Source organism: Coregonus lavaretus (assembly GCF_964263955.1).
Source record: "Coregonus lavaretus genome assembly, contig: HAP1_SCAFFOLD_134, whole genome shotgun sequence".
Taxonomy (NCBI): Eukaryota; Metazoa; Chordata; class Actinopteri; order Salmoniformes; family Salmonidae; genus Coregonus; species Coregonus lavaretus.
Window position 1 is genome coordinate 962,501 of NW_028158555.1, and position 24,169 is coordinate 986,669.

Genomic DNA, 24,169 nt, shown 5'->3' on the forward strand with positions numbered 1-24,169 from the left:
CAAATTCAAGATAGGGTTCCTTTACAGAAACAGGGCTTGTCTGTCCTCCGTAAATAGAAAACAAATTGTGCAGGCTACTTTTATGTCCGTTTTAGATTATGGTGATATTATCTATATGCATGCATCGGCAAACACATTAAAACCACTGGATGCTATTTAACATTGTGCACTCAGGTTTATCACGGGTGATAGTTATACTGTTTCCTATATCAACATGTGGGTTGGGCCTCTATCTGTGAGGCGAGAGCAACATGCTCTCTTGTTTATTTATAAAGCACTTCTTTTAAAACTACCTCCATATATATCATCATTAATTTCCACTAGATATACTAATTTTTAAACCAGATCACAGATGTGGATTACATTAGAGACTCCTGTGGTCTCCACAGAGTTGGGTAGGACTGCCTTCAGTTCCTTTGCACCTTATTTATGGAACAAACTGCAGATCCAACTTAAGTTAGACACTCTGGTGTCCCTTGCCCATTTTAAAAATGTATATGATGTTGTCTGTGATTGTTTCTGTTGAATTGTGTTTTTGTTTTGTATGTTTGAAATGTTATTGTCTGTATGTCTAAAACTGTACATGTCAACACAGGGCACAGCCGTAAAAGAGATCCAGGTCTCAGTCAGTTTTTCCCTGTTAAAATAAAGATTAAAAAAAATAAAAAATAATAATCCCATACAGCATGTCAGACTGGTAAAACCATCTCCTTTTGATCCCATACAGCATGTCAGACTGGTAAAACCATCTCCTTTTGATCCCATACAGCATGTCAGACTGGTAAAACCATCTCCTTTTGATCCCATACAGCATGTCAGACTGGTAAAACCATCTCCTTTTGATCCCATACAGCATGTCAGACTGGTAAAACCATCTCCTTTTGATCCCATACAGCATGTCAGACTGGTAAAACCATCTCCTTTTGATCCAATACAGCATGTCAGACTGGTAAAACCATCTCCTTTTGATCCAATACAGCCCTGCAGGCTCCATCATGTGTCTGTTTAACATCAAGTTCTCTAACTAATGTTCTCTCAACCGCAGGCTCCATCATGTGTCTGTTTAACGTCACGTTCTCTAACTAATGTTCTCTCACCTGCAGGCTCCATCAAGTGTCTGTTTAACGTCACGTTCTCTAACTAATGTTCTCTCACCTGCAGGCTCCATCAAGTGTCTGTTTAACGTCACGTTCTCTAACTAATGTTCTCTCACCCGCAGGCTCCATCATGTGTCTGTTTAACGTCACATTCTCTAACTAATGTTCTCTCACCTGCAGGCTCCATCATGTGTCTGTTTAACGTCACGTTCTCTAACTAATGTTCTCTCACCCGCAGGCTCCATCATGTGTCTGTTTAACGTCACGTTCTCTAACTAATGTTCTCTCACCTGCAGGCTCCATCATGTGTCTGTTTAACGTCACGTTCTCTAACTAATGTTCTCTCACCTGCAGGCTCCATCAAGTGTCTGTTTAACGTCACGTTCTCTAACTAATGTTCTCTCACCTGCAGGCTCCATCATGTGTCTGTTTAACGTCACATTCTCTAACTAATGTTCTCTCACCTGCAGGCTCCATCATGTGTCTGTTTAACGTCACGTTCTCTAACTAATGTTCTCTCACCCGCAGGCTCCATCATGTGTCTGTTTAACGTCACGTTCTCTAACTAATGTTCTCTCACCTGCAGGCTCCATCATGTGTCTGTTTAACGTCACGTTCTCTAACTAATGTTCTCTCACCTGCAGGCTCCATCATGTGTCTGTTTAACGTCACGTTCTCTAACTAATGTTCTCTCACCTGCAGGCTCCATCAGGTGTCTGTTTAACATCACGTTCTTCTGGCACATGCTCAGTAGGTCCTCCCCAACGTCTGCAACACAACGTTACACAGATATTGGGATTTTACACAGCATTTAGGTAACTTTAAAACGTAACAGAAACATTGGGCTTTAAATAGAAGAGCACTTTAATACAAGTGCAATAATTATTTACATTTTTACATTTTAGTCATTTAGCAGACGCGCTTATCCAGAGCGACTTACAGTTAGTGAGTGCATACATTATTTTTCATACTGGCCCCCCGTGGGAATCAAACCCACAACCCTGGCGTTGCAAACGCCATTCTCTACCAACTGAGCTACACGGGACTATGACAACAATTTAGCTTTCCTCTCAAATACAGTACAGTAGCCTATAAACATCCTGATTCCGTGGGTGAGATCCTTTAAATCGTACATATCTGTTGCTTCTTCACACTTGATTTGTCTTTCCTCTCTTTTTAACATGAGAAATGTAACCTAGGGTTTTTTTTAACTTTTGAAAATAACCTAGGGTTTGCAAAAAAAAAAGAAATAAAATGTTCCTGATGAGGCGTACAACTTGTGCCAAAGTTACCTACAAAATAATTACAGGTGGTCTTTATAAAACCATACTAGTGTAACATGGTGGTCTTTATAAAACCCTACTATAGTAACATGGTGGTCTTTATAAAACCATACTAGTGTAACATGGTGGTCTTTATAAAACCCTACTATAGTAACATGGTGGTCTTTATAAAACCATACTAGTGTAACATGGTGGTCTTTATAAAACCCTACTATAGTAACATGGTGGTCTTTATAAAACCCTACTATAGTAACATGGTGGTCTTTATAAAACCATACTATAGTAACACGGTGGTCTTTATAAAATCCTACTATAGTGTAACACCATGTATCACTGTAACAGTCATGCCCTGGAGGAACAGACCAATTAACTGGAGAGATGATCAGAACAATAGTGTTGACTGGTAGAGACATACAGCACCATCATCTACAGACGTGGGTGTAGAGGCATGTTAAATCATGTTAAATCACTATCCTGGTTACCATAATCTACAGTCTGTTCTGTAGAAAAGGCATGGCTAAATTACTGGTGAAAGCATGTTTTATGGTTGGACCTGCAGTCACAACAAGCATATGTTGCCTACAAATACTGTCACAGACGGTAAACCAGATATCTAAAAAGGACCTAGATAACAATGTCCCAATATTCTCAACTATTTGATAGTTGATACATCACTGAACCATCCTTTTAACTGCTTTGAATGCATATTTTCTAAATGTGATTACTACTTGTCACTACATTTAATCCATCCGTTCCCTTCATTGTTTGAGCTATACATTTAAACATATAATGTGTGACATTACCTGGATAAGATTCATGTCTAGAAATGTGAAGGTGACTGTATATTCTGAGCCAGTTCGTTGGCAGGGCCAGGGCTCCTGTAACTAGGGGTGTGAACATTTATCGTCGTTAAGTTGGAAAAATGGCAGAGAAAGGCTAGCGACAGGAGCGAACAGCCTGCTCTGCCTCGAGTCAGTACATTATTGAGTCTGCTGCTGCGCTGTGCTTTTACCTGACAGGCTGAAGTACGGACTGACTGCTGGGAACATGTCTACCAATTCATCAGCAAGCTGTCAAAACTATCCTAAATAAGTGACAAGCTACATGCTGTTTATCAGTGCACCCTTAGCTAGCTAACATTACAACCCTGTGTTTATCAGAGCAGTGCCCAACATCCTTAGCTAGCTAGCTAACATTACATCCCTGTGTTTATCAGTGCAGTGCCCAACATCCTTAGCTAGCTAGCTAACATCACATCCCTGTGTTTATCAGTGCAGTGTCCAACATCCTTAGCTAGCTAGCTAACATTACAACCCTGTGTTTATCAGAGCAGTGCCCAACATCCTTAGCTAGCTAGCTAACATTACATCCCTGTGTTTATCAGTGCAGTGCCCAACATCCTTAGCTAGCTAGCTAACATCACATCCCTGTGTTTATCAGTGCAGTGTCCAACATCCTTAGCTAGCTAGCTAACATTACATCCCTGTGTTTATCAGAGCAGTGCCCAACATCCTTAGCTAGCTAGCTAACATTACATCCCTGTGTTTATCAGTGCAGTGTCCAACATCCTTAGCTAGCTAGCTAACATTACATCCCTGTGTTTATCAGAGCAGTGCCCAACATCCTTAGCTAGCTAGCTAACATTACATCCCTGTGTTTATCAGATTAGTGCCCAACATCCTTAGCTAGCTAGCTAGCTAGCTAGCTAACATTACATCCCTGTGTTTATTAGTGCAGTGCCCAACATCTTTAGCTAGCTAGCTAACATTACATCCCTGTGTTTGTCAGTGAAGCTAGTTAGCAGCAGGCAAGCCACAACAAGCTAAATCAGCTGATGGAATCACTGGCGACCGATATACAGTACCAGTCAAAAGTTTGGACACACCTACTCATTCAAGGGTTTAGTGATAGAATCCGGGCAGCTTTATTATGAGAAGGGGAAAATGAGCCTGCAACAGCAGTCACGCATAAAATCGCTAAATTGAGAAATATGATGCAATTATTTGAAAAAGGGAGGATTTCTTATCACATCATGCCAAGGAATTATTAGACAGTGAGATGTTCTGCCTAGGATAGCACTCCTCAGACTGGACCGGTAGAAAATGGGCCAGACTATCTGGACAAGAATGCTACGACTTGTGCAACAGAGATGCGCTCAATTGAAGTTACATTGCGGTCTGTTGAATTGGACCTGGATTTTCTCCATATGAATGCTATTCCATCCTTGAATTGACTGGGACTTAGCTGGAATTGCCCCCCAAACTCTGATACGCACACAAACAGCTAATAATCACGACATTGATCAGCTAGTGCAGGGCCGGAACAGAAGCCTGCACCCCAGTAACTCTCCAGGACCAGGGGCCTCATTTACAAACAGTGCAGGGCTGGAACAGAAGCCTTCACCCCAGTAACTCTCCAGGACCAGGGGCCTCATTTATAAACAGTGCAGGGCTGGAACAGGAGCCTGCACCCCAGTAACTCACCAGGACCAGGGGGGGATATGATGAATACGTGGGGGATATGATGAATAAATACAGTATAGGCTACAGTATGGATATAGGCTACAATATGGTATAGGCTACAGTATGGGTATAGGCTACAGTATGGGTATAGGCTACAGTATGGGTATAGGCTACAGTATGGTATAGGCTACAGTACTGCTTTGCGATAGGAGCGTGACATCATAGCCTAATTAATCTCAGAGGCTATAGGAGATAGAAACACAATAATCTATTGATGAACAAAATATTGAACAACAATTTGTCTTTTGCATAGAAATGTGGGCTGTAGCATTTACTTTTAAATCGTTTTGAATATACAATCAATCTTGCAGAATGTGCGGACAGTGTATGGCACTCGCTATTGGTGGAATGCATGTTTAGTTTGAAAAAGTCACCGCAAAATATCAAAACATTCTGCACACACCTCTACAGAAATGTAATCAAATTAGCCATTGCTCTTTACATTTACATTTTAGTCATTTAGCAGACGCTCTTATCCAGAGCGACTTACAGTTAGTGAGTGCATACATTTTCATACTGGCCCCCCGTGGGAAACGAACCCACAACCCTGGCGTTGTAAGCGCCATGCTCTACCAACTGAGCTACAGGGGACTACCTCTTTCTTTTAGAAACTGCCATGGCCTAATTCCAAATGATACAGAAAATAAAGGTCGTCATTGTCACCATAAATGGTGAATGGAGAGCGTTTTCCAGGCGGAGTTACGTATTCTACTCAGAAATGGTGCATGCAGATATTTAGCGTGAAATTTACGCAGCGGTTATAAATGAGGCCCCAGGGGAGAAGAACCCTGGTTTACCTGTTGGTACCTCACCTGTGCAGTACACCGTTTTGGCCACCGTTGCCATGACTATGCTGGTCAGCCCAGTCCCCGCCCCCAACTCCAAGACGGTGGCTCCTCTGAACGTAGTTGGCTGAGACAGGATTAAATCAGCCAATAGGAACGCACCACGCCAGACCTAGGAAAGGAGAGATGGTGTCTTCAGAAAATATTCACACCCCTTGACTTTTTCCACATTTTGTTGTGTTACAGCCTGAATTTAAAACTGATAAAATTGAGATCTAATAAAAAATAAAAAGCTGAAATGTATTGAGTCAATAAGCATTCAACCCCTTTGTAATGGCAAGCCTAAATAAATTCAGGAGTAAAAATGTGCTTAACAAGTCACATAATAAGTTGCATGGACTCACTCTGTGTGCAATAATAGTGTTTAACATGATTTTTTAATGACTACCTCATCTCTGTACCCCACACATACAATTATCTGTAAGGTCCCTGAGTCGAGCAGTGAATTTCAAGCACAGATTCAACTACAAAGACCAGGGAGGTTTTCCAATGCCTCGTTAAGAAGGGCTCCTATTGGTAGATGGGTAAAATAAATAAGAAATCTGACATTGAATATCCCTTTGAGCATGGTGAAGTTATTAATTACAGTTTGGATGGTGTATCAATACACCCAGTCACTACAAAGATACAGTCATCCTTCCTAACTCAGTTGCTAGAGAGGAAGGAAACCACTCAGTGGTTTCACCATAAGGCCAATGGTGACTTTAAAACAGTTACAGAGTTTAATGGCTGTAATAGGAGAAAACTGAGGATGGATCAACAACATTGTAGTTACTCCACAATACTAACCTAATTAACAGAGTGAAAAGAAGGAAGCCTGTACATAACAAAAATATTCCAAAACATGCATCCTGTTTGCAACAAGCCACTAAAGTAATACTGCAAAAAATGTGACAAAGCAATTCCCTTTTTGTCCTGAATACAAAGTGTTATGTTTGGGGCAAATCCAATACAACACATTGCTGAGTAACACTCTCCATATTTTCAAGCATAGTGGTGGCTGCATCATGTTATGGGTATGCTTGTAATCATTAAGGACTGGGGAGCTTTTCAGGATAGAAAAGAAACAAAATGGTGCTAAGCACAAGCAAAATCCTTGAGTAAAACCTGGTTCAGTCTGCTTTCCACCAGACACTGGGAGATGAATACACCTTTCAGCAGGCCAATAACCTAAAACACAAGGCAAAATCTACACTAGGGATGTTTACCAAAAAGACAGTGAATGTTCTGGAGTAGCCGAGTTACAGTTTTGACTTGAAAATATATGGCAAGACCTGAAAATGGTTGTCTAGCAATGATCAACAATCAATTTGACAGAGATTATAGAAATTTGAAAATAATAATGAGCAAATGTTGCACATCTAGGTGTGAATACAAATGTAATTGAAATATTTCTGTACTTTTTGCTAACATTTCTAAAAACATGTTTTCACTTTTACATTATGGGGTATTGTGTCTAGATGGGTGAGAAACTACATCAATTTAATCCATTTTGAATTCAGGCTGTAACACAACAAAATGTGGAATAAGTCAAGGGGTATGAATACTTTCTGAAGGCACAGTACATTATATATCAGAGGAAGGAAAAATAAGTTAGAGAGAGAGAGAGAGAGAGAGAGAGAGAGAGAGAGAGAGAGATAGAGAGAGAGAGAGAGAGAGAGAGAGAGAGAGAGAGAGAGAGAGAGACAGAGAGAGAGAGAGAGAGAGACAGAGAGAGACAGACAGACAGACAGACAGACAGACAGACAGACAGACAGACAGACAGACAGACAGACAGACAGACAGACAGACAGACAGACAGACAGACAGACAGACAGACACAGAGAGAGGGAGAGGGAGAGTGGAAGAGTGACTCACCTGTTTACCAACATCTTCTAAAGGCGTGGCCATAGTGTGTTCTGTTAGAGACATGTAGGATTTAAACAGTTATAACACAAACATAAACACAGTTATAACTCACACACCAACAGTTATAACACACACACAAACAAACACAGTTATAACTCACACACCAACAGTTATAACACACACACACCAACAGTTATAACACACACACACACACAAACACAGTTATAACTCACACACCAACAGTTATAACTCACACACCAACAGTTATAACACACACACCAACAGTTATAACACACACACACACACACCAATACAGTTATAACACACACACCAACAGTTATAACACACACACCAACAGTTATAACACACATAAACACAGTTATAACACACACATAAACACAATTATAACACAAACAGTTATAACTCACACAAAGCGTTAACTCACACAAACAGTAATAACTCACAAACAGTTATAACACACACATAAACACAGTGATAACTCACATAAACACAGTTACAACACATACTTCTGCCTCTCAGAACTGTCTTCACTCAGCTCTTCAGAAATTACACTGGACTAAAAAGAAAAGTAGTGACCAGGGTCAGTCAGAGGTAGAAACCAGTCTTGTTCTCTTCTCACCTATCCTGATGACGTCTCTAGGACACTCCTCCTCCGCTTCCTCCTCCTCCTCTTCCTCTCTTCTTGCCTGGCTGAGGATGATGGGGTAGACCATGTCTCGGTCTCTGTCCCTCCTAGGGAGGCTCTGTCTGGACAGGGATGACATGTACAATAGTCAGTTAGTCATGTCTCTCTCAGGGTGGCTCTGTCTGAGCAGGAATGACATGTACAATAGTCAGTTAGTCATGTCTCTGTCTCTCTCAGGGAGGCTCTGTCTGGGCAGGGATGACATGTACAATAGTCAGTTAGTCATGTCTGTCTCTCTCAGGGAGGCTCTGTCTGGGCAGGGATGACATGTACAATAGTCATTTAGTGATGTCTCTCTCAGGGAGGCTCTGTCTGAGCAGGGATGACATGTACAATAGTCATTTAGTCATGTCTCTCTCAGGGAGGCTCTGTCTGAGCAGGGATGACATGTACAATAGTCATTTAGTCATGTCTCTCTCAGGGAGGCTCTGTCTGAGCAGAGATGACATGTACAATAGTCAGTTAGTCATGTCTCTCTCAGGGAGGCTCTGTCTGAGCAGGGATGACATGTACAATATCCAGTTAGTCATGTCTCTCTCAGGAAGGCTCTGTCTGGGCAGGGATGACATGTACAATATTCGGTTAGTCTGGAACAGGGATGGGAAACTTTGATGGGGGTGGGGCCACAAAAAAAGCAGCGGAGAGAAGATTTTGCTATTTTTATTTTATCACTAATTTCCTGCAATTCTACACATTCTGCCATAGGGTGGAGAGAAATGTTTGTTGTTCTTAATATGATATCTGTGTGAGAGTGACTAACAAAATCAATGGGGGCCCCCCGGTCGGTAATTCAACCATGATTACTACAAGTTTAAATAGCTGGCGGCTAGACTAACTTACCAATCTAAAAAAAAAAAATGCTGAGAGAAAGCTAATTGAGTGACTGTCAGTGACTGACATAAGAGAAAAACGGTTGGTGCACAACCACATGTCGAAATTGCACCTTGTGTATCCTACTATTCTATTGATCCACTGGCCTTAAAACATTTATAGTAAAACAATAAAATGAAGGCGATAAAAAACATAGTGAAGGTTTGACTGTAATAACTGTGGTGACTGATGTGGAGGTGAGACATAATATTACTGACCTGCGTGTTACCTCTAGATCTCCATCTTCATCCAGGGGTGGTTCTACCCCTCCGTCCTCCCCTCCGTCCTCCCCTCCGTCAGCCCCTCCATCCTCCACTCCGTCAGCCCCTCCGTCCTCCCCTACGTCAGCCCCTCCGTCCTCCCCTACGTCAGCCCCTCCGTCCTCCCCTCCGTCAGCCCCTCCGTCCTCCCCTCCGTCAGCCCCTCCGTCCTCCCTTCCGTCAGCCCCTGTCTCACTCCCCCTAGCATCTCCCCTTCCCTTCTCCTCCTGGGTGTCGCGGTCTAACTCTTCCCCTCCGCAGGGGGAACCGAGGTCACAGGTGTCCTGCTTCGCTCCGTCCCACAGGATTCTGAACCGGGAGATGAACACTAGACACACAGGCTGCGTTTAGACAGGCACCCCAATTCTAATATTTCTTTAACTAATTGCTATTTTGACAATCAGATCAGCTCTGAAACAGATCTGATGTGAATAGATCTGATGTGATTGGTCAAAAGACCAATTGGGCTGCCTGTGTAAACGCAGCCATAGAGGGTTGGGACAGTTCCATTGACATTCAGGAGAGGCCTACATTGAAACTAAATTACAATATTTACATAATTTAATTTTGTGTCATTTCACACACACACACACACACACACACACACACACACACACGCACGCCAGTACCTGGTTGTCCTACGCGGTTAAGGCATGCCATGAGGTGGCGAGAGTTGGGCAGCAACAGGTGAATGTCAGACAGCACCGTGTCATAATGGAAGGTGATCTGGTCCATGGCTCACCCTGCATGTCATCTACCTGCCTGCAGCACACCTGGGGAACACACACTCACACGTCAGATACACGTGTCGCAAGCACACACACACACAGGCGCATACATGTGTCGCAATCACACAGGTCAAACACACACACCCTTTTAAGACCTTAAACTACCAAATGTCAAGACCAAACATAGATCCTGCCAGTGCCATATTCCCAGATACACACTCCTGTTGTGATAGCGTGACAGATACACAAACCTGCCTCAATGCTAAGAAACATGAGACTGCTCAGAACATCTCACAGACAGACAGGCAGGCAGACAGACAGGCAGTGTTTAAGTGGTCCAAACAGAGCACAAAGAAGGGAGTCTGTTGGTATAAGAGACATCAGCCAGACCCACGCAGAGAGAAGACTGGAGAGATGAAATACAGCCCCTCCACGCTATCTGTTAGACAGGTGAAATACAGTCCTGCTATCTGTTAGACAGGTGAAATACAGCCGTGCTATCTGTTAGACAGGTGAAATACAGTCCTGCTATCTGTTAGACAGGTGAAATACAGCCGTGCTATCTGTTAGACAGGTGAAATACAGTCCTGCTATCTGTTAGACAGGTGAAATACAGCCGTGCTATCTGTTAGACAGGTGAAATACAGCCGTGCTATCTGTTAGACAGGTGAAATACAGCCGTGCTATCTGTTAGACAGGTGAAATACAGCCGTGCTATCTGTTAGACAGGTGAAATACAGCCGTGCTATCTGTTAGACAGGTGAAATACAGCCCTGCTATCCGTTAGACAGGTGAAATACAGCCCTGCTATCCGTTAGACAGGTGAAATACAGCCCTGCTATCCGTTAGACAGGTGAAATACAGCCCTGCTATCCGTTAGACAGGTGAAATACAGCCCTGCTATCCGTTAGACAGGTGAAATACAGCCCTGCTATCTGTTAGACAGGTGAAATACAGCCCTGCTATCTGTTAAACAGGTGAAATACAGCCGTGCTATCTGTTAGACAGGTGAAATACAGCCCTGCTATCTGTTAGACAGGTGACATACAGTCCTGCTATCTGTTAGACAGGTGAAATACAGCCCTGCTATCTGTTAGACAGGTGAAATACAGCCCTGCTATCTGTTAGACAGGTGACATACAGCCGTGCTATCTGTTAGACAGGTGACATACAGCCGTGCTATCTGTTAGACAGGTGACATACAGCCGTGCTATCTGTTAGACAGGTGACATACAGCCGTGCTATCTGTTAGACAGGTGACATACAGTCGTGCTATCTGTTAGACAGGTGAAATACAGCCGTGCTATCTGTTAGACAGGTGAAAAACAGCCGTGCTTTCTGTTAGACAGGTGAAATACAGCCCTGCTATCTGTTAGACAGGTGAAATACAGCCCTGCTATCTGTTAGACAGGTGAAATACAGCCGTGCTATCTGTTAGACAGGTGAAACACAGTCCTGCTATCTGTTAGACAGGTGAAATACAGCCCTGCTATCTGTTAGACAGGTGACATACAGTCCTGCTATCTGTTAGACAGGTGAAATACAGCCCTGCTATCTGTTAGACAGGTGAAATACAGCCCTGCTATCTGTTAGACAGGTGAAATACAGCCGTGCTATCTGTTAGACAGGTGACATACAGCCGTGCTATCTGTTAGACAGGTGACATACAGCCGTGCTATCTGTTAGACAGGTGACATACAGCCGTGCTATCTGTTAGACAGGTGACATAAAGCCGTGCTATCTGTTAGACAGGTGAAATACAGCCGTGCTATCTGTTAGACAGGTGAAATACAGCCGTGCTTTCTGTTAGACAGGTGAAATACAGCCCTGCTATCTGTTAGACAGGTGAAATACAGCCCTGCTATCTGTTAGACAGGTGAAATACAGCCGTGCTATCTGTTAGACAGGTGAAATACAGTCCTGCTATCTGTTAGACAGGTGAAACACAGCCGTGCTATCTGTTAGACAGGTGAAATACAGCCCTGCTATCCGTTAGACAGGTGAAATACAGCCCTGCTATCCGTTAGACAGGTGAAATACAGCCCTGCTATCCGTTAGACAGGTGAAATACAGCCCTGCTATCCGTTAGACAGGTGAAATACAGCCCTGCTATACGTTAGACAGGTGAAATACAGCCCTGCTATCCGTTAGACAGGTGAAATACAGCCCTGCTATCTGTTAGACAGGTGAAATACAGCCCTGCTATCTGTTAAACAGGTGAAATACAGCCGTGCTATCTGTTAGACAGGTGAAATACAGCCGTGCTATCTGTTAGACAGGTGAAATACAGCCGTGCTATCTGTTAGACAGGTGAAATACAGCCGTGCTATCTGTTAGACAGGTGAAATACAGCCCTGCTATCTGTTAGACAGGTGAAATACAGCCGTGCTATCTGTTAGACAGGTGAAATACAGTCCTGCTATCTGTTAGACAGGTGACATACAGCCTTGCTATCTGTTAGACAGGTGACATACAGCCGTGCTATCTGTTAGACAGGTGACATACAGCCGTGCTATCTGTTAGACAGGTGAAATACAGCCGTGCTATCTGTTAGACAGGTGAAATACAGCCCTGCTTTCTGTTAGACAGGTGAAATACAGCCCTGCTATCTGTTAGACAGGTGAAATACAGCCCTGCTATCTGTTAGACAGGTGAAATACAGCCGTGCTATCTGTTAGACAGGTGAAATACAGTCCTGCTATCTGTTAGACAGGTGAAATACAGCCCTGCTATCTGTTAGACAGGTGACATACAGTCCTGCTATCTGTTTGTTAGATTAATTTGGATTTTAAGAATAATGACTAAAGAATTTCACCCCAAACACAGTATAAATGTTAGAATTATCATGTAGTGTCAACCCACTAACAGAGGGGGCGTTACTAACCATTCAAGGGGGAAGGCGGGAACTGTTTAAGAAAGGTGGGAGGAGCATAGTGTCTTTGTTTGTCAAGGAGTATAAAAACAGGATATTTGTGTTTTTGAGCAGAGCTCTCCATGAATAAATTTACTGATAATTACTTGTGGATTGTGGACCTTGAATCATTGATGATTAAAACCAGAGCTTTACAACCTCTGGTAATGATTCAAGCTTAGGTCGAATTCACATGACAGATTGGTCCTTCGAAGCGGAGCTTAATACATCTTTATCGTTCTAGAGACACCGAAATCCGTGCACGGCCGGGTGATCACATCCGTGAAAAATAGTCCTGGCCTTCCACGTTAAGGTTATAAGACAGGCCGGTGATTACTCTTTATGAACGATAAAGACGTTAACAAGTTTGAAAAAGCATTTTAATCCAGACTGCGAGGAAAAGGTCAGTAATTTTTATTCATGGATTTTGGTAAAATGAGTTGAACTTAGTTACCAAAGTCAAAGAAGGTAATAATTATTACGACAGGGAGGGTCCGCAATTGATCCTAGAGGTAAATAGCTATTACAAAAAAAAAAACTAGTCCGAAATGACATGGTAGTGAATTGCAATCACAAATGTAAACTAAGTTAATATTGTCATTGTACGAATTGCAATGTTCAGTATAAACAGGGAAATAATTATCATCGTATGAGAGGGATATGTCGGGAGTTCTATATGCGACTGGGCATTTGCTAGAACTGTGCAAACAAGTTTAACAGATGATAAGGTCGTGTGTGTGTGAGACTTTATCCCTCAGGAGACGTGATTATTATTTCAGGGGTGGGGGAAAAAATAAGTTGCGTGAGGAAAATTGGGTAACTTACTCTTTTCATGAAACCGGAGATTTAAATAGAAACTCTGGGTTAGGGGTTAAATAATTTTAAAGGGTTAATTACAAAAGCAAGAGGCGCACTAAGAGATTGGCTCCTACGGAAATAATTCGGGAGTGAATTATTTAAAAAACAAAAAGGGGGGTTGGGATTTCTTATTGTTCCACGATGGGAAAGACATTTTCTAAACAAGTCCGAGAATTAACGGGAGATGAAAGATATATGTTAGGGAGGGATCGGATAAATATGTTTTATGGGTCCATTTGGGAGAAGAGGTATGAATTTATTGGGCATCTCGAAGTAAAAAAGTTAGTAGGCAGATGCATATAAAATTAGATGAAAAAAAAAGCAAAAGGAGGGGCTGAAGACAGGGAGTGTGTTTTTTTAAGCGCGAAAATGCTTTAACGGGGACAAAGGAATATTTAACTATCGTGACTGCAGGGGATAAAAAGGAGGATGACAGTCAATATTTTTGGTTCGAACAAATGTTTGACAAAATGATTCGTGTCAATTAAGAATTGGCTAAAAACACCACAAAGCGATTATTTGAGAGGTACCTATAAAATCCAACGATGTGGTCCTCTGTAGCTCAGCTGGTAGAGCACGGCGCTTGTAACGCCAAGGTAGTGGGTTCGATCCCCGGGACCACCCATAATAAAAAATTTATGCACGCATGACTGTAGGTCGCTTTGGATGAAGCGTCTGCTAGATGGCATATTATTATGCGTGTGTCTGGACTTTCGCACTCAAACGTAGACGTACGTAATGGGTGGGAAGGTGGAGAATATTTGCGTTTTTGGTCAGTTGGCAGACGCTCTAATCCGGAGCGACATGAAGAGCCAATAGAGGTTTGCATGGAACTATTCTGTCGTGTTGGGCATTTGAATGGCAGAAGGTGAAATATGTGTGTATGAGGAAATTCAACGGCGGGTATGAATGATAACCGGATACTACTTAGTATTTGGTTGGTTAAATGCTAAATAAAAGATTTGAGGCGTGGTTATGGGGTAACTAGGAAGACGCACTTATTCAAAAAGGAATGGGTGGAGAGAGAGAGTTTTTTTACGTGTATTAAAAGTTGCATTAGATAGCTTTAGTAATATTCTAGATATGTCTATGAAAATATGTTATAAGTACTAATGACATTATTTCCTAAGAAGGAAAATTGTAGGGAAGTTTCCCGCGCCTCCCCCATAATGTAGGAAGGAGCAGGAGAGGGGGGGAGTGAGAGACAGGACATCGTTCAAATGGTAGGAATGTCATTAAGTGTATGCTGATAAATAATATCAAGCATTTGTTTTATTGATTGGGGCCGAATCAGAGAAAACTGTTAAATATATTGAATAGCGAACTGAAAATGAAAGGCATGGAATACAAATAATTGGAAAATTTTAAAACGATAATTTATTTTTGTTACAAGGAAGCAAGTGGCATTGGCTGTTGTGCTGGGGGAATAGCGCCAGCCTGTGGTGGGTTCTGGATTTGTTATAAATAACTTTATATTTTAAACTAAAATGAATAGACTACAATTGGAACATCAGAAAAAGGACAATATAATCCGTAATAGTTATTATAATTATTATTGATAGTTATTGCAGTTATTATTATCCTGAGTGGCGCAGTGGTCTAAGGCACTGCATCGCAGGGCTAACTGTGCCACTAGAGATCCTGGTTCGGATCCAGGCTCTGTCGCAGCCGGCAGCGACCGGGAGACTCATGGGCGGCGCACAATTGGCCCAGCGTCGTCCAGGGTAGGGGGGAAAATGGCCGGCAAGGATGGAGCTCAGTTGATAGAGCATGGTGTTTGCAACGCCAGGGTTATGGGTTCGATTCCCACGGGGGGAGGCCAGTAAAAAAAAAAAAAAGATTAAAATAATAAAAATGTATTCACTAGGTTGCTCTGGATAGGAGCGTCTGCTGGGTGACTAGAATGTAAATGTATTATCATTGATTCAGTAATGATAGGAGGGAAGTAGCGATAAAACTGTTTAGGTTTGAAAAACAAGCAGGCTGAGAGAGATTTTACTAGGGGGTGGATCAAATAATTGATAATGGATCATTTGAATGAGATCACATGTAGCAGATTTAGAGTAATCAATTAAATAATCATTGTATACTCGAGGAATTTTGAGGGATTTTATGAAGTTAGGCAGTATTTAGGTCATAAGAGGGAGCTACCAAATTAAGTTGAGCCTAACTATCTTTGATTGTTATTTTTCAATTGGGTTTTTCAAATAAAATAAAAACACACCCAGCATGATGTTTATAAAGGGTTGTTATGTTGAATTTAGGGAATTTTCAACAGTTCATAGGTGGTGTTTACTATGCTGTGGGATGGAACGGTTTATTGGGTGATATTTGAAACTAAATTCATGGAATAAGCTGCAGTAATCAGAAGAATGTACAATCTAAGGCGAGACAACTATTGCCTAGATCATTGATTTAGCAATAGGGTCAGGTAGATAAGGACTAGGGAAAAAAAGAAGAAAACAATTAGATGCAGAATGATGAGCTTTTTGGTAAGGATAGACTTCTGTAAAGCTAAGGTCGTCATTATGTACTGCATACGGGTAAATCAAGTGATCTTACCTATGGGAAGGCAATGGCAGCCCATGGTAAAATCATTTGGAACTCTGAGGAGGAAGAACAGGTTATGTTGTTGCTCTCTTCCCAAACAGTCTTAGCTTTTCATAAATATATCAGGGATGTTACCCAAATGGTGGAGAGTGAAGAGGGATGACATTGGTCGTGGTTTAAAGATGATGGTTTTTTTTTTGGTGGGCTATTAGAGATAACTGGGTTAATCACGAACATAGAGGTTTTTATTCTTTGTTGCTAGGCAGAATACTTAAGTGACCTAAAAAATGGACTTGTCATGTCCAACAATCAGTCTTCAGGTCAAGCCCGGGAGAGCCGGGGTAGAACAGAGGTTGAACTAAACATAAGTGTTTTTACAAGATAAGAGATAGTTTGTTGGATTACTAATTTATTCTGAACTGAATGAAAGTCAAATTTAGCCGCCATAAAGACAAAGGAAGTGGGAGGAGCAATAAAGAAGCAAAAAAGAATCTCAAAAATGAAAGGCATGGCAATTGGTTGATAAATAACCTAAGGGAATGTTTAGGAAGGTGGAAAAAATTGACACATAAGCAGAACTATGTGTCAAGAGGGGGGAAGAGGCTAATTGTATTAGATAATATACGAAGGAGAGGACAAAATACTTTAAAAAAAAAACATTTTTTAGATAGTCTAAAAAGAGAATGCAGTCAGAAATTGTTACATTAATCTGAACATGTGTGAAGATAGTTTATTAACCACACCCGTATGTCAGAGGTTTTGTGCCCCACAGGTGAACTAAAGGAGAAGGTGACCCACTATCTAACCAGGTGACTGGTGAGCATCCAGTCACTAGAAGGAAAACTGGAAGCAGGCCTGTTGGGAAGGGCCCTATCAGGTTATGTTGGTAACCACCTTTGCCATTAGAATAGCAGAGAGAGGAACCTGGGTCCATGTTACCCACTGCAAGAAGGTAGGACCACATACAAGCACCGCTTAGCACACGCAGAGTTGACGAGCGGAACTGCGCCACAGGGTGCGGGGGTCACCTCTGTCAACGAAGATCTCCTACCCAGACCTATCATCACTGTAGTGTGTTCCTAGGGTGTGAGTATGGGGTGGTACCGAGCAGAAGGACTCAAGACAGGAGAGGGTTGGGGGTTTTTGGGAATATGGGTGACCCTGAGCTGCATCATAGTCTCGGCAATAGTCGTGGTAGGTCAAAATCCACCACCACCTCGCACCAATTACGCCATGGCCTTACCATTATTAAGAAATAAAGGGAAAGCGACCCGACATACTGACCATCAAGGGCGAGTGATCTACAAAATAGGAGTCAGAGAAGGGTGGGGAGTAAGATTCAAAATTATGATTAGGGATCTTATCAGAGCGGATAAGCAAGCAACATGGGATTATAAGATCCCGTTGTATTTATGTTCAGCCCCCTCAGCGGATTGTTCCTGGGCTCAGGTATTTAGACATACTGGGGGAAGGAGATATGAGACGGGGGGGGGGCTGGACGTCAAGATGGAGGATAAGAAGGTATAACGACATCCCCACGGAAATGGTAGTAACAATAGTAAAAGTCACTAAAGAGGACATGAGAAGAACTTACTGGGCTTGCGCGGACGTATACGGACGGCATACTTGTCTAAGATTATATTTGATGAAGTCAAAAGATATAGAGGGAGCAGGTACTGTCATTAATCCACTAACAGCAATAGACTGAGTAAATCAGTCAAGGGATGACGGAGTCAATTTGACTAACCCGTCCACTATGAAAGATTTTCTCCTCCAAGAATGGAACAATGGGGAAGTGGAGGGGGTCCCTGATGAGAATCTCTGGTTAAAGTGGATGAAATACACCGCTAGGGCCTTGGGGGAGACCAATTGTTATGCATGCTCCATTGGGCGACCAACAATGTTGACCGCCCCAATGCCAAAGGCAATGTTTCCCTGTGTATTAGACCTGGAGGTCCAATCAAAAAGAGCCAAATTGCACAGGGATTGGGCTGGCAAAATTGACATACTCGGCCAGCCCACCTAGATTCACTTTAACTCCTGGCGAATACCAGTGTTACAGACATAGAAATGGCACCCGTAACTTGGGTGATTTTGATGGCTGTAAGGAGATAATTAATGTGACTGATTTAGATAAGGAAGGAAGGGAAAAAAAATTAGGAACCTAACCATCCCTTTGACTGATGTGTGGTGGGCATGCACTAAAAAAAGGGAGCATTCGGCAGACATTACCAGAGGGATGGGTGGGTACTTGTGCACCAGTATTGTTGGTCCAACCTGTAAGAATTGGTCATCAAAGACCAGTGACAGGAAGAATAATTAGGAGAAAAATAAATAAGTCAGGAAGGAAATAGCCCAATTTGGATAGATGGTATAGGCATCCCCAGGGGTGTTCCAGACGAATACAAAGCTATAAATCAAATATGGGAGAGTTTTACTACAACATTTTTCTGGTGGGGGACAAACAAAAATATGGATTGGATAAATTATATCTATTACAACCAACAGCGATTTATTGACAAGACTAGTGATGCAGTAAAGGGGATCTCTGAGCGATTATCCGCCATCCCGCTCATAACTTAGTAGAGGTTGGTTCTAGATCAGGTAGAAAGGGCCGGTGTCTATAGAAAGATAAGCCATTGTTGCATATTTATCCCTAACAACACCACACCGGATGGGACAGTCACCAGAGCTCTTACAGAATTAACTGCACTAAGTGAAGGATGAACTGAACTCAGAAGTTAGTACATTGTGGATAGGGTGGTTTGATTAAATATTTGGTAAATGGAAAACCCTAGCAGCCACCATCTTAGGAGCGATCAGTGTTTGTATGGGTATTCTTGTATTATGTGGTTGTTGTCTTGTTCCCTGTGTCCGAGGATTGGTGAGTCAGGCGTTGGTGAAATGCAGTATCTAAACCATGATGAGAGATGGACTGACTCCGGACTCTGACCAGGGGAATGTGAAAAACAATCCTCCAGGCTTGGTGGATGACGAGGATTTGGACCCTGAAAGACCGCAATTGGATGAAATGTTTATTAGTTCTGATGTGATCTCTGAGATTAATCATGCTTGTAAAATACATTTATCCTGAATATGGGAATATTTAGTCAAAGGGGTGGATTGTTAGATTAATTTGGATTTTAAGAATAATGACTAAAGAATTTCACCCCAAACACAGTATAAATGTTAGAATTATCATGTAGTGTCAACCCACTAACAGAGGGGGCGTTACTAACCATTCAAGGGGGAAGGCGGGAACTGTTTAAGAAAGGTGGGAGGAGCATAGTGTCTTTGTTTGTCAAGGAGTATAAAAACAGGATATTTGTGTTTTTGAGCAGAGCTCTCCATGAATAAATTTACTGATAATTACTTGTGGATTGTGGACCTTGAATCATTGATGATTAAAACCAGAGCTTTACAACCTCTGGTAATGATTCAAGCTTAGGTCGAATTAGAGATAGAAATTCACATGACACTGTTAGACAGGTGAAATACAGCCGTGCTATCTGTTAGACAGGTGAAATACAGCCGTGCTATCTGTTAGACAGGTGAAATACAGCTGTGCTATCTGTTAGACAGGTGAAATACAGCCCTGCTATCTGTTAGACAGGTGAAATACAGCCGTGCTATCTGTTAGACAGGTGAAATACAGTCCTGCTATCTGTTAGACAGGTGAAATACAGCCGTGCTATCTGTTAGACAGGTGAAATACAGCCGTGCTATCTGTTAGACAGGTGAAATACAGCCCTGCTATCTGTTAGACAGGTGAAATACAGCTGTGCTATCTGTTAGACAGGTGAAATACAGCTGTGCTATCTGTTAGACAGGTGAAATACAGTCCTGCTATCTGTTAGACAGGTGAAATACAGCCCTGCTATCTGTTAGACAGGTGACATACAGTCCTGCTATCTGTTAGACAGGTGAAATACAGCCCCGCTATCTGTTAGACAGGTGAAATACAGCCCCGCTATCTGTTAGACAGGTGACATACAGCCGTGCTATCTGTTAGACAGGTGACATACAGCCGTGCTATCTGTTAGACAGGTGACATACAGCCCTGCTATCTGTTAGACAGGTGACATACAGTCCTGCTATCTGTTAGACAGGTGAAATACAGCCCTGCTATCTGTTAGACAGGTGAAATACAGCCCTGCTATCTGTTAGACAGGTGAAATACAGCCGTGCTATCTGTTAGACAGGTGAAATACAGTCCTGCTATCTGTTAGACAGGTGAAATACAGCCCTGCTATCTGTTAGACAGGTGACATACAGTCCTGCTATCTGTTAGACAGGTGAAATACAGCCCTGCTATCTGTTAGACAGGTGACATACAGTCCTGCTATCTGTTAGACAGGTGAAATACAGCCCTGCTATCTGTTAGACAGGTGAAATACAGCCCTGCTATCTGTTAGACAGGTGACATACAGCCGTGCTATCTGTTAGACAGGTGACATACAGCCGTGCTATCTGTTAGACAGGTGACATACAGTCCTGCTATCTGTTAGACAGGTGAAATACAGCCCTGCTATCTGTTAGACAGGTGAAATACAGACCTGCTATCCATTAGACAGGTGAAATACAGCCCTGCTATCTGTTAGACAGGTGAAATACAGCCCTGCTATCTGTTTGACAGGTGAAATACAGCCCCTACCTGCTATCTGTTTGACAGGTGAAATACAGCCCCTACCTGCTATCTGTTAGACATGTGAAATACAGCCGTGCTATCTGTTAGACAGGTGAAATACAGCCCTGCTATCTGTTTGACAGGTGAAATACAGCCCCTACCTGCTATCTGTTTGACAGGTGAAATACAGCCCCTACCTGCTATCTGTTAAACAGGTGAAATACAGCCCTGCTATCTGTTAGACAGGTGAAATACAGCCCGTCCCTGCTATCTGTTAAACAGGTGAAATACAGCCCTGCTATCTGTTAGACAGGTGAAATACAGCCCGTCCCTGCTATCTGTTAGACAGGTGAAATACAGCCCCTCCACGCTATCTGTTAGACAGGTGAAATACAGTCCTGCTATCTGTTAGACAGGTGAAATACAGCCCTGCTATCTGTTAGACAGGTGAAATACAGCCCTGCTATCTGTTAAGACAGGTGAAATACAGCGCTGCTATCTGTTAGTCAGGTGAAATACAACCTGTCCCTGCCATCTGTTAGACAGATTAAATACAGTCCGTGCCGGAACTAAAAGACAAGGCCAACAGCTAAATTGATTGTCCAGCCTTCAGCCAGAGGCAATGTGCGGCTCAGCAAAGTGCCCTCTCCATCATAGTGAACTGTTGTGGCAGCAAGCTGCCTATAGCTGTAAAAGCTCAAATTGACGTCGCCATAGCTACCGACTAAGGAGAGTGTGTTAACGATCTTGTATTCACTATGTCAACAAGATACATAATAAATGGTTTGGAAACACAAACTTCTTAGTCGGTGTGGCTAAAATGTATGTTGTTATGCACTGCAGTTAGCTAGCAGCTAACTGTTAGCTGTCACTTACCTTTCCAGTGGTAGCTGGCTAGCTAGCTTGTTAGCCAGAAGCTGTCAATGAAAATGCTGCAACGACGTGTGTCTGGTAAACATGTATTCATTTGGTTAGCCAAATAAACTAGTCTTCCCTACGGTGGGAACCTCTGACAAAAGTAACTGAATGGGTGGGAGGGAACCTGCTAGAAACAGCTACCCTGAGCTAGCTTGATGCTAGCTACTTTGATAATGAAGGACTGCAAAGTCCAGAGCAGACTAACTACGAAGCTAGTTAACGTGGGACATTTAATTGAAACACTTCCAACAAATGACATACAGTACAGTATAATAACATAAAGACGCATTCAAATCTGATCTTACAACGACGCACAGATTTGCAGCTTGTCTCAAATGTCAGCTTCCAAGCAGTACAGAAAGAACACTGGGGGTCCAGAATGCACACGGTGCATCAATATTATTTCACCCACTAACAAAGGAAACAAAAGCCATCCAAAACGTTCCGCTTGCTACGCATCTAGAAATAATTCAATATGTAAACCGCAACACTGCTCCAAAGGCAGTAAAATGACATTTGGATTAGAATTAAAATTTAAACAGAGTTAGATTTTCACCTAGATTGTGATTAAATATCTACATGTGTGTTGTTGCCACTTTTCCTCACTCAAATAATTCAAACGCTAAAACTCGGATTAAATTAACATAATGTGTTCAACACAATTATTCCAGTAATAACATTTGGGGTTAAATAAACTGCCAATTTAAAACAGGCAATATCAGAATCTGGCTTTGGTAATGTATTGGTGGACATCTCTAATATAAGTTAAATAATTAGATAGGTACCTGGGGGCTAAATCAGTAATAATTCTGTGGACAAGACCAAGTTTGATTAATATTACCCTTTCCTCTACAGATAGCAGGCCAAGCTGATTAAAATGCTCGACCTCCAGATGAGTACGAGGGGGGAGTTTAAGTACAACTCACCAGCCTGTTTTGGTTGGTTTGTAGCTTATTCTTTAGATGTTTAGGGATGATGGTGAACCATGATGTGCAGGCTTAATCAAAGTGACACTGAACTAGCGCACCAGCCAGAGTCTTTAGGGTGTCTCTATCAAGCTATTTTGAGGTCCAAACTAGGAATTAAAACATTTTTGGTTTATCTTTGTTAAAACCTTCAGTGCCATAGTCTCACCAGTCAGGTACCTATCCAATTCCCACACAAGGTAGCTGCCGGAGGTGTTTGGTGTAACAGAGGTTTTTGGTATGACCACTGAGTTGTCCACTTTGACCCTCAAACCAGGGGTCCTTGCAAGATTTACTCTGGAACCAAATTAGATGGATTATGTTTTTCCAAGATGAAGAGAAAGTTTTTTTATCTGAAAGCCATTTAGTGATATTGGATAACTCTGCACTAAGGATCTCTTCTAGTGAGGCTTTGTTCTTATGGGACACCAGTAGAGCAGAGTCATCCACATACAAAAACAATTTACGAGAGCAGGCTGATTTCTCTATTATTAATGAACAGTAGGAAGAGAAGTGGGCCAAGGCTGCTCCCCTGCGGGACCCCACGGCCAATCCCTTTCCATTAACATCCAACCATTTGGTCTCTACCTGTTAATTATGATTTAACCCAGTCAATGGCCCTGCTGTTAATACCAAGGGCTTTTAACTTGTAGAGCATGATACTATGGTCAACCATGTCAAATGCCTTCTGCAGATCCAGCATTACCATTCTACAGAAATGTCCCCGGTCAACTTCTTTCCTGATAAAGTAAGTTAAAGAGCGACTGAACACGCCGATTGGTACATGTGTTTTTCTGTTGCTCATTAGAAAAACGAGATTTCAGTCTTGGAGGTGTGTTTCCTAACCGATTCTGCGTTCGGTTAATGATGTTTGTCCCCCATGTCACTTCTTCAAAATCCCCAGAATGAATCTAAGAAAACTCTTTTTTTGCTGAGGATGTTTTAGTTGTGCAATTTTACATCTAACTAAGGTGTTTGGTGCCGTATTTCTCAAGTTTAAAAATGCGAGACGCGTTTTCTTATGTAAACAATGTCGGAGCTGCTGGTCAGGTCTGTCTCACTGTCTATGCTATTGTATGGAGAGCAATCACCGCAGCTGTGCACCCAATGTTAGTGGTTAAATGGACATCATCAAATCAAAACCCAACCTTCATTTACACGTTGTGACACACGGATGTTCC

The 24,169-nt window shown here is 42.2% G+C and overlaps 1 protein-coding gene across 1 annotated transcript in view; it reads right to left on the reverse strand.

Moving 5' to 3' along the window:
• Window positions 1-22,389, reverse strand: part of mettl22 (methyltransferase 22, Kin17 lysine) — a 41,502-nt gene extending 19,113 nt beyond the window's left edge. The window contains exons 1-7 of the mRNA XM_084198059.1: window positions 21,982-22,389; window positions 10,061-10,204; window positions 9,390-9,759; window positions 8,236-8,363; window positions 7,605-7,645; window positions 5,715-5,859; window positions 1,794-1,865 (exon numbers count right to left, since the gene is read on the reverse strand). Of these exons, the coding sequence (XP_084054185.1) occupies window positions 1,794-1,865; window positions 5,715-5,859; window positions 7,605-7,645; window positions 8,236-8,363; window positions 9,390-9,759; window positions 10,061-10,166 (862 nt within the window). The 5' untranslated portion in view covers window positions 10,167-10,204; window positions 21,982-22,389. The remainder of the gene's footprint in view (window positions 1-1,793; window positions 1,866-5,714; window positions 5,860-7,604; window positions 7,646-8,235; window positions 8,364-9,389; window positions 9,760-10,060; window positions 10,205-21,981) is intronic.
• Between the last annotated feature and the right edge of the window lie 1,780 nt (window positions 22,390-24,169).